This window comes from Protomyctophum bolini (genome assembly GCF_963924005.1).
Source record: "Protomyctophum bolini genome assembly, chromosome: 4".
Classification (NCBI taxonomy): Eukaryota; Metazoa; Chordata; class Actinopteri; order Myctophiformes; family Myctophidae; genus Protomyctophum; species Protomyctophum bolini.
The window spans coordinates 10275114-10287337 of NC_137865.1; the positions used below are offsets into that span (position 1 = coordinate 10275114).

The following is a 12224-nucleotide window of genomic DNA, read 5'->3' on the forward strand; positions in this document are numbered from 1 at the left end:
CAGTCAGTCTAGTTAAGCGCATCTGACAAAAGCTCCCTGCAATACAACAGTTTTAGACTGTGGCTGTACTGGTCAGCTCCCAGTACAACAGTAGAAGACTGTGGCTGTATACTGGTCAGCTCCCAGTACAACAGTTTTAGACTGTGGCTGTACTGGTCAGCTCCCAGTACAACAGTAGAAGACTGTGGCTGTACTGGTCAGCTCCCAGTACAACAGTTTTAGACTGTGGCTGTACTGGTCAGCTCCCAGTACAACAGTAGAAGACTGTGGCTGTACTGGTCAGCTCCCAGTACAACAGTAGAAGACTGTGGCTGTACTGGTCAGCTCCCAGTACAACAGTAGAAGACTGTGGCTGTACTGGTCAGCTCCCAGTACAACAGTAGAAGACTGTGGCTGTACTGGTCAGCTACCAGTACAACAGTAGAAGACTGTGGCTGTACTGGTCAGCTCCCAGGCCAGGTGTGAATTTGTTGAAATTGAAAAAGAGATGGAATTCTCAACGTAAAGATGGAGTGCCGTGATTTTTGTACTTTTTCTCTAAGGTGAAAACCAGGTATACTTAATGAACTGGTGGGTGTGGCCACATAAAAACATAATTTCTCCTGTTATATTTTTCCTGGTATAATCTTAGTACTTGATGATCATGTGATCACTGATCTCAGTTTATTGTTAAACTGTAAAATATTCTCCAAAAGTGTGCATAAAACACATTTGGGTTATCACAGATATATGTTCATTTTGCTATTATTAAAAACAAAACAAAAACATAGTCATTATTTTGGTTATAATTAAATATATATCGTCTCTGTCGGGTAGAAAAAATGAACCTGGGACATTTCAGGATTCAAAAAAGTATAGTATAGCAGATCTACAAGCTCAAGACGCATCACTTCGCGTCACGTTTCAAGCTTGTACATCTGGCTTTTGATGCTTTTGCGTGATGCTACAGGCAGTATGATCAGGTATAGGGCCATTAATCCCCCCCCCCAAAAAAACAATAACACAAACACTTAATACATGGAGATAAGAGGTTTCTTCCCAACCAGCCCTGACTGTCGCCCCACACTGCATTGTTCCTGAACCCTCTCTCTGTGCCAGAGGCGGAACAGGTCCACAAGTATATTTCAGGCATTTTAGTTACCTCCAAAGTGCAGTGACAATACAAAAAGTAATAAATACTGGCCAAAATAACATTCCAAAATTAGGAGACAAAATACACCTGCTGGCTAAACTTTAAGAAAACACAACAGATCTTGAGAGACTGTTACAGGCTATTTAACCTTCGACGAGGTCCTGGCTTGCAGCTCTCCCTGATGTCTCTCCTAGCCTCAGGTAATACTGAACTGCCTCCACCTGCAGAAATCCTGCTTTTATACAGGTGGGGCAAACAATCCCCTAATCAGCAAGTGGCAATTAATTGACTCAACCACACGGCCAACTAAGGCCTACGAGTAATCTTCCACACTACTATACTTTAGAGGAATATACACTTCACAGGGCCTAACATAAAGACCAAACATAATACACACAGGAACAAACACCCCTCCTCCTCTACAATACTTGGCACCCTCCAATCTAGAGTGCCAGCACTGCAGAGGAGAGGCAGCTGGTGACAAACAAACAGTACCAATGCAACTTCAGTATCAGTCAATCCAAATATAAACATATTTAAACCTGTTGCAATCATTGTGTGGAATAATAACAATGTCATTTGTACGATATATATATAGGGCAGGGGCTTCCCCGTGACAAAGTTGCTCTCTCAACTTGATTAAGGTGTCAGACAAGCTACAAATCGTAGTTCTTTGTATGCTTGCTGCATGTGTGCAAGAACCAGACCGCAGAGCTGCAGCAGGTAAAAGGTGGACCCACTTATGATATGGCACGGCGGCCAGTCGAGCAAACAGTTCCAAGTACATCCTCGCAGGCAGTGACAGTACTGTAGGCCTACTGTAGCCTGCCTGCCTACCTGTTAAATGTTTTGGGCAGCTGCTGCTGCTGATTTTACCAGGGTCAGTGTGATACTTTTACAAGTAATGACTCACCTAATACTGGCTACCGCCGCAGTAGCTTGATAGGATCCACTTCTGCCATGTGTAACGTATATTCCAAAGTGTGTACACATTGTTTAAGTCAAAGAAGGGCAGCATCATGGCTTTCATAATATGGTAAACTTTGGCTAAAAGCAATCCACCACCACCATCACTTCTAATCAATGTTTACAATCAGTCTGTCAGTCCTTCCCTCCCGGCATCATGATCTGAAAAACAACTGTCTGTCATGAAAGTAGGGCAGGCTACAACTGAACAGACTTCCTCTTCCTCTTCCTCTTCAAAATAAGAGCTATACTTGTAATGATTAGTCAACACTAGTTTTATTTCTTAAGTCAATCAATCAGATTTTATTGTCACTTCCACAATATACACTGGGCATATAGGGGAGCAAAATACCATTCTGATGCTTCACATTTAAAAACAATAGACACATTAAAAAGAGGCAAAGCCTTTTAAAAAACATGAAAAGGTAAAAGGAGCAGGCAACATTGGCAGGAGATAGTGCTGATGCATTCAAAGTGCATAATTATGTGTAAAGTGCTATTAAGTGAACTTGCAGGATGTGTAGATATATTTGTAGCGCCCTGAGAGATAACGCTTTGAATGGGTATGTGTCATGAGTGACTGTGTAATGCTGTGTGGTCGTCGATGGATCATCTGACAGCCCCGGGCCCTCTGGAGTCACGGGCCGGGGGGAAACTACCCCCCCCCCCCCCTTCCCCCCCCGGTACTTCCAGGAAGTGGCGTTCACCTTCACCTATGCCGTGTCACTGCAGTGTTCCTGAACCCTCTCTCTGTGCCTCTCTTCCAGGCAGCAGTGTTCCTGAACCCTCTTTCTGTGCCTCTCTTCAGTGTTCCTGAACCCTCTCTCTGTGCCTCTCTTCAGTGTTCCTGAACCCTCTCTCTGTGCCTCTCTTCCAGGCAATGTTCCTGAACCCTCTCTCTGTGCCTCTCTTCAGTGTTCCTGAACCCTCTCTCTGTGCCTCTCTTCCAGGCAGCCGGGAAGCGGCGTTCACCTATGCCATCACAGCCGCGGCCGTGGCCCACGCCATCACGGCGGCCTGCAGCCAGGGCAACCTGTCGCAGTGCGGCTGCGACCGCGAGAAGCAGGGCTACTACAACCAGGAGGAGGGCTGGAAGTGGGGAGGCTGCTCGGCCGACATCAAGTACGGCATCGAGTTCTCCCGCCGCTTCGTGGACGCCCGCGAGATCAAGAAGACGCCGCGACGCCTGATGAACCTGCACAACAACGAGGCGGGGAGGAAGGTAAACGCGACCCCCTTGTGTGGTGGGAGTCCTTCCAGGCTCTGTACTATAGTGTGTGCTTTAGCTGAAAATAGCCAATGGACAAGCTCACAGCGTGTCGCAGCTTGACGCGTTGTGGGATTATTGTGAGCTTGTACATCTGCTATGTTGGCCATGTTGAAAGAGGTTAGGTCTGTGTGATACCAGACATGTCCCTCCCTTTTCATCATTCAATTTCATTCTTTGGTATTATGTTCCTAATATGTTTGAGAAATACCTATATCGTTGCTGTCGAGCAGCAACCTCCATATTCATTTTTTGTGCTTTTTCGTAAATGAACGCCCTACTTGATCATAATACAGCGTCACACAAAAGCATAAAAAGTATCAGATCCGCAAGCTGGAAATGGGGCGCGAAGCGACATATTTTAAGCTTGTCGATCTGCTTTTGCCATTTTTTAATTGAAAAGTAAGTTTTGGATACATGGTATGAGGTTTCCACCCGACAGAGACGATCTGTGAGAATCAGTATTGTGACATCTATGTCACACTTAAGTGTGTGTGTGTGTGTGTGTGTGTGTGTGTGTGTGCTTCTGCATTGTGGGGGACATTAAAGATATGCAACGCAAGTGTCTTGATGAGTGCTTGCGGATGACAGCCTCCCGAGGGTCCTAGTAGGGTGGCTGAATCACCCCTTGATTGATCACCGCATTCGCAGATTTTATTTCCACCCTAGCGGGGTGTCCTTTTCATCCCCCCGAAAGGCGTGGGTTGGCAACGTCACCGCGGACATGTTTGTCTGCTCTTCGTCATCACAGAGCAGAAGATTAATGGTAGCGGCAGAAGAGAGAGATCATTTACATTTGTAGACATTTATCAGACATGCTTATCTAAGAGTGACTTACAATGTCTAACATCAGAGCAAATTGCATGGAGCCTAGTCAACAAAACCCAAACATGAAAAAGAAAACAGACGCCTGCGGGAGTGTTGGCCAGGGTGTCATATTATGGAAGGGAGGGACTTGTGTCCTGCATTGGATGATCGATTATAGGTTAGGACTAGTAAAATTAAAATCCCATGACTGAAAGGTTTTGTCAGGCCATGCAAGGCTCGATCTGTGATTTTTGAAACAGTGTGAATGGAGGACCTCCCTCCACACACACACACACACGCCACACTGTCATGATGCAATTCAGAAGTAGGACCCCAAATGCAGAACAGACTGGTCAAAGGCAGGAGGTCAAATGCACTTTGTGGGGTCACTGGGGCCACGCAGTAAAAGTAAATGAGATCAAAAACTAACGTAATTTGTATTGTTGACCTATTCCTAAAATAATTTCACCCCTCTATCACATGGAACTCTTTTTTGGGCATAGTGATATGGACACAAAAAACATAATTTCGTGTGATAGAGGGGTCAGAAATGAACGAAAGTTACTTGAAATCTTTCACAGACTTTCCTACTAGGCTGAGGAATATATCCCACCCTTTTCACATTGGCCTGTTATAGCGCCACCAACAGGTGGATTTTTGCAAAAGGCATTTTTGGAACAGAATTCCTCAAATCATGAACGCAGCGTGCAATTTAAGTGCAATCTTTCACAGACTTTCCTACTAGGCACATTGGCCTATCATTGCGCCACCAGGAGACCACAACCTGACCTGCCCTCCCACAAAACACACGTCAACTGAAATCTCATAATCGAAGGAAGAGGGAGGCGTGACAAGCAGAGAAGAGATGAACCTTTGGTGACAAATGGATCTAATTAATAACCCATGGTGCACTGGGAGGGGAGGTTTGCCACCACCCCCGACCACCGACCCCTCTGGTTCTTTTCATGGGATTATTATGAAGGGTGTCAAGTCCAGGAACAGGATATTATTGCAGTTCTCCCCACGCCATACCAAAACATGTCGCTGCCATTTGACTGCGTCCATTCAATGTGTGAAAGCGCAACACCACACACGCACGCACTGACCGCACGTGCACACACACGCGCGCACACACACACACACACACACACACACACACACACACACACACACACACACACACACACACACACACACACACACACACACACACACACACACACACACACACACACACACACACACACACACACACACACACACACGTGGCATGCCATGTTAATTAATGCCCCACCCAGATATTATGTCTGTGTCCCTTTTATGCTTATATATGGAGTTCTTTGTCAGGCATGCCCATATAAGGAGTCTATGCAGACGTCAGAATGATGTCAGAACAGGCCAGCTCCATATATGGATCCTGACGGAGGCCTTTTTGGGGCGGTTCTAGACAACCGTGGGTCCGACCGACTTGACACACTTGACTTCGGTGGGGTGAACGGTTCTCGAGTTACATGGATTACACAGACAGACAGACAGACAGACAGACAGACAGACAGACAGACAGACAGACAGACAGACAGACAGACAGACAGACAGACAGACATGGTTCATTAGATAGATGGCGTAAGATTCTCCATTCATTGCCAATAGGAATTTAATGTTTTGTGTAGGACAAAGTTTGTGGACACACATCAAAAGCTGGACATATAGGAGGGTCTAGCGCCCCTCTAAAGTAAGTACAATTTGTTTTTCTGTGGCGCCAGCCCCTCCAACGTGACATGATGTCATGTGGCAGCCAAATCTATGGACTTGTTTTTAAGTCGGTGATTCTCAAACATTTTCATGCCAAGAAGTACCAAATTGATATGAATTTGGCCACAGGCGTCCATCTGCAAAGGCTTTGTGCCAGGGGCAGGGAGTCAGGGACCCCCCCGTAGAGAAGATCTGTGCTGTTAAATTTGATTTAGTACGGAATTCTGACACTGCAGGTGGAGAGAGAGAAAGAATATGACCTGACGTCATTTTCACCACATTGTCCTCATCTTTGGAATAATACGTTTATCCTGGAGTACTCGCATGGAACCTTTTCGAGCGACGAACCCCCACTTTGAGAAGCACTGTTTGAGATCACCGATAAGCCAGCAGAGAGACACTAACTTACATGGTCTCAATGGATTCCGTGACTGAACGGGGGGGGGGGATGTAACAGGAACACCCAGTGAATCATTTGATCCCTTTCATCTGTGGAAGGCCCTGCGTCTGACAAGTGATCTTTAAGAGGGGAATCCGGTCACATTGGACTAATTGGTAACAGAGCGGAGACTTTTGATGGACACGCTTTAAGTAAATGTTTCCATGCGTCCGTCAGAAGGCCCGGTTCCTTTACCCAGGCATTCATTGCGGTTTTGCTTCTTCTTTTTTCTTCTTTTTCTTTGGCGGGGGGGGGAGGGAGTTCTCCTTTTTGCATCAACATCCGAGACGTAGATTGTCAGTTGACCCTGACCTTTATGTTACTTAAGGGAGGGGGGGGGGGGACTCATGTTTTTTCAATCAAATGTCCCCAAATGGAGGACCCCTCCTGACCACAGAATGCATGGATGCAAGGTTCCATTTGTAAAAAAGAGGAAAGAAAATGTGTGCGTGTGTGTGTGTGTGTGTGTGTGTGTGTGTGTGTGTGTGTGTGTGTGTGTGTGTGTGCATGTGTGTGTGCGTGTGTGTGTGTGTGTGTGTGTGCATTTTAAAAAATGTATATCCCCCTCCCATTCCCCCCAGCAAATCCAACCCTGCTAATGAGCAACTTATATTTTATTTATTTATTTGGTTTCTTCCGTCTGATAGAAACGATGACTACTAGTAGCGCTGACGAGGCGAACCGCCAGGAAAGAAAGCTTCACTGGAAAAATGCCCTGCCAACCAAACTGTACATTTCATGCAACAAGTACACAGCAAGTCTGCGAGTTTCCTTTAATTGGGTTAAAGGGGTCCTGTACGGGACCCATTAAGAGAGGTGTTAATGTAGCCCATTCAAACCCCATCCCCCACTTTCCTCTGTTCCTCTGCCCACCAAAATAGTTAAAACACATAAAATGGAGGATATCGTTGTACTTTTTGAGGTTTTTCGGTTTTCCCTCCCACGGTACAAGGATTGCCTCAGTCTTGACACTTTAATGTTTGTGGACACAATATTTCCCAGATGCCCCAGGGATTTAGGCAGCTCAGGGTAGAGGTTTGCCCTACAACTGGAGATGGAAGATGCAAAGTTCAAAATTAAGACCCACAGAGCTAATTGGACTATAACATTAGACTTTCTTTGGCAAGATACATATGTACATAATGAGTGCTTTGCCTATAGGCTACAGTAAGTGCCTGAATCCACTATAACAATGTGATGTTGTGAAGGCCCTTTTAGAGTAACATAAAGTAGAATACACTACAATGGCATTCATCAAACTGGTCTATTCAGTCTTGTAGACTCTACTGGTCCAGATGTAAATAGTTAATAGTGGACTGCTGTTGTGGAGTGTAGTTTGAAATGATCTCTGTCGGGTTTCCACCCGACATCCAAACATCCAAAACTGATTTAAATTCAAAAGTAGCAGATCTTGATTCTACAAGAGTTGTGATTTGCGCAGCGTTTCGAGCTTATGGATCTGCTATGATACTTTTGTGTGATGCTGCAGTGTAGTGCCATCAAGTAGGGCATTCATTTACAACAAAAAACAAACACACGCGCACGCACACACACACACACACACACACACACACACACACACACATACAAAAAGTTATAATACGAGGTTTCTGCCCGACATCAATGATACGCAGCCACTATGCTATGGATCCCTAGTGTGAATTTAAGTATTTAAGCGAGTGTATACTGTATAGTATACAATACTGTAAATGTTACATTCATGCTAATAAAGCAATTTGAATTGAATTGAAATTGAGTGTGCGCTCTCCAGAATCGTTAGCACTCAGACAAACTGTAACTGTGTATGGCACTGGTTATATGAGACAGCTATTTATTTTTACTCTTACATTAGGAATGTAGAGTAAAATGACAGAATACGATTCTACCAGTAACTGCGTTCTTTTCTCCCTGCATGTCCCCTGACATATAGCCGCTGGCACCAGTCACCCTGTTAGAATTTCACATGTGCACGCTTTGGTCCACTTCACTGAAGTCCGTCACTCTGCACTCTGCTCGAGCGCTAAATGTTTGACCCTCAAAATGTAAATGCTGCCTTTTGCGGCCTAAATGTGCTGAACTATATTATAACAAGGGCTCGCGGTGGCTAGGAAACATCGCTTCCTAGAAGTGTTGGACGCCGACTGCATGTGCCGTCGTTCTAATAACACAATATTAATGTGGCACTCAAAGAATTCAAAAAAAATAATAGTCTCCTGTGATACTACACATCCGTTTCCACTTAATGAGCCACCCTCCAAAACAAAGGCGGTATTCAGTCACCATGTGCTCAAAAACACTGTTAGACATTAATAAACTGAATGTTCAATTCAAATAAATATGTCCTCTTCGCTAGTACTGAAGTGAAAACAAACCAGGGATGTGTTGGTGTAATGCTGACCTTAAACCCTTTCTAAAGAACACAAGGCTAGATAGAGCCCCATGCCAACATCTGGTTCCTCGAGGAACATGTCAGCGATGTGCCACACATGGTGCAAAGTTTTTGCAAACTGTGTGGTTTTGACTTGTGGTTTAATTTGCAGGCCCCAGGTAATCACTAATCAGACAAGCATCTTCTCTTGATGACAATTTATCACCAGCAACAAAGAGTTGCATTCTTATAGTTGCATTTACATCGAATGACGTCTAGCGGCAGTGCTGGCAGACTTCGGAGCTCTATTATAGTTAACTACAACAGAACTAGTTTCAAAATGATACATTTATAGTTCTCATTATAGTTATTGTTCATGGTGAGAACAGCCCTTTTACAGGGCATGCTCTTGTCTGTCAATGTGTTCCGTCTCTAAAGCCATGCCGTCTCCTCTCTTGCCTCCTCTCCCACCAGGTCCTAGAGGAGAGGATGAAACTGGAATGCAAGTGCCACGGCGTCTCGGGGTCCTGCACCACCAAGACCTGCTGGACGACCCTGCCCAAGTTCCGCGAGATCGGCTACGTGCTGAAGGACAAGTACAACGAGGCGGTGCACGTGGAGGTGGTCCGCGCCAGCCGCCTGCGGCAGCCCACCCACCTCAAGGTGAAGCAGACCTACCGCAAGCCCATGGAAATGGACCTCGTCTACATCGAGAAGTCGCCCAACTACTGCGAGGAGGACACCGCCACGGGGAGCGTGGGCACCCAGGGGCGCCTCTGCAACCGCACCTCGCTGCACACGGACGGCTGCGACCTCATGTGCTGCGGCCGGGGTTACAACACGCACCAGTACACCAAAGTGTGGCAGTGCAACTGTAAGTTCCAGTGGTGCTGCTTCGTCAAATGCAACACGTGCAGCGAGCGGACGGAGGTGTTTACCTGCAAATAAAAGCGAGGCGACTTGGAACCTTGGGGAGCGGGACCAAGGGACTATCAGTATGAGGAACGACCCAAGACAGAGCAAATCTAAATCTCCTCCTGGAACGGTTGAGAGGTTTCGAAAGCAAAAGGAATGGAATTTACACTATCAGCTCTTCATGGCATTGTTTTGCACAGCAGAATCTATATTTGCTTTTGAGAAAGTAAGAGAAAAAAAGGCAAGTACCCCAGAACTTTACCGACACACAGAAATGTGTGGGCTCCCGAAGTACTGATGCATTCGTGGTGAAGTTGGGACTACAAGGAAAACGTATGGTGCCCTCGACGGGGAACTGTGCTTTGCACTCTGGGAATTGTAGTTCTTTATGCCCGCAAGAGACTCTTGCATGGAAAAAGAAAGGACATCGACATGACAGACTGTTGAGGGGCCGATGGATGGAGAGAGAGTATAAACTTTAAAGAACATTGTCTTATTTCCACTAAAGTGGTGGTGGTAGGGGGGTGACAGCAGTGAGTGTTTAACCCTCCCTCACATTGGACAGGTCCTATGTTTGGAAGTCTGTTAGAAATGAAGAACACTTTGTACGGTGCCCCCTTGGGGGCACACCAAAAGCTGAGTGGAGAGTTCTGTTCGCTATAGGCCCTCTGCTGCCAACTGGAATAATGGTGGAGCATGTTAGCTTTCCAGTCACACTGGAACTGTCTGTTTGAACACTGAAAATAAATTGTTTATTTATGTTATAGTATCTTAAAAACAAAGCACTAACGGGTAGAGATGTCTTTTTTTGTACTAAGTGTAAAAAACGAAAAAATACTTTTTAGAAACTGACTGAAGATGTGTGTGTTATAGAAAATGCTGCCCCCCAAAACAATTCCCCTTTTCTTAAAAAAGAGAAAAAAATAAAAAAAAAGAAGAAGAAAAAGACGAAAGAAAGAAAGAAATAGACAAAATATATAGGCCTAATGGTTTCATTGCAACTGGTGTGTTGACAACAATTCATCATCATTACAATGTACTTCAACATTCTATCATCTTGGTTCAGCCTTACTGTATCGGTAGCTTTTGTTTGCAGATCAAACATACACATCTGTTTGGACACATTTGGCATTTTCCGTAAATTGACAGTAGCAAGGAACGCCATTTTAACTGGAGGTCCTTCCTCAATTCATTAACCACTTGTCTTAAGCCCTATAAAAAATAGCAAGTATAGCCAATCTACAAGCTCACATGTTCCATCATGACACATGAGCTTGTAGAATGCTATTTTTGTTGTTCATGAAATTATATTAAAAAGAAAAACAATTATAATTTTTTGTCACTTGGTTGAAAGTGATTCGCCCCTGAAACGAATATGTTGCTGGGCGTGTTGTCGAGTGCTGCACTGATTTATTTTTTCTATTCAGACACAACTTATGGAATGAGAATTTAAATAAAACTCCCATTTGACTCACTTCTGAAATCCATGTGCTACAATGTCCTCTCAAGTAGAGTCTACTATTGGTTATATTGATTCATTCATTCAGAAAACATCTGCAAAACTGCACTTTCCCGCAACTGAATGGATATGGGCCGCCAGTAACAACTACACACATACTAGTGTACTTGCATATACACACAGCAGTAATGTGACACCCAAGGGTAGGGATAAAGAACATATTTCCACTGAGGAAAATATGCAAAAATCCACATTTGATTCAGTTTATATTAGGTCTAGATTTGACAAAAAATAAAACGAAATAGCCCCCAAAAATTCAACTTGTGGAAGTTGGACTGAAAGTTAAATTAAATGTGTCAGTAATAAGTGCAAAACCTTTTACAGTCTGTCAATGTATTATATGTCCCTGCTGGAACATCATTTGAATATTAAACGTTCACACTGAATCACAGATATATGGCACCCCAATGTTGACAAGAATGGAGATGTATGTATTTCAATTTAATTAGCCCCCCCAGTCATATGCTTATTAAAGGACCACTTCACCACGTTTCAACCCTAGTATTCATATAATATATAGGTCCTCACTAATAATCATGATACAATGGCACATTTATTTTCTACTCAGTCTGTGTCTCATAGGAGGGCAGCATGGGCAGTTCAGAAACCCACCCACCAGTGACATCATCGATGGGGAATCCAAGCTAATAGAAACTGCAGGCTTTCTAGTTGCAATGCAAATATGGAAGCCATCGATCTCATGATAATAAAAATCTATTTTTGTAATAAATAAAAAATCTGCCTAACGATGATGTCACTGGTGGACGGGTTTCTGATCTGCCCACAGCCCTCCTATGAGACACAGACTGAGTAGAAAAAAAAGTGTGCCATTTTATCATGATTATTAGTGAGGACCTATTATATGAAGATGGGTTGAAAAGTGGTGAAGTGGTCCTTTAAGGTAGGGTAAGTGATATTTTTTGGTAAAAGGTTAAAGCACTATATTCTGATAGTAATCATTGCTATAGAGTGTTTGTTCAGTAACATGAGTCTCCCCATATCTCCAGGTCTATAATAAACAGAAAATACTGTTTTCAGGTGGGTGGCAAATTGTCAGCT

At 44.3% G+C, this 12224-nt stretch overlaps 1 protein-coding gene across 2 annotated transcripts in view; it reads left to right on the forward strand.

The window, feature by feature from the left end:
- Positions 1-11468, forward strand: part of wnt7bb (wingless-type MMTV integration site family, member 7Bb) — a 50657-nt gene extending 39189 nt beyond the window's left edge. For both annotated transcript variants that reach the window (XM_080761253.1, XM_080761252.1), the window contains exons 3-4: positions 3049-3320; positions 9206-11468. In XM_080761253.1, coding sequence (XP_080617379.1) covers positions 3049-3320; positions 9206-9679 — 746 coding nt within the window. In that variant the 3' untranslated portion in view covers positions 9680-11468. The remainder of the gene's footprint in view (positions 1-3048; positions 3321-9205) is intronic.
- Positions 11469-12224: the final 756 nt, after the last annotated feature.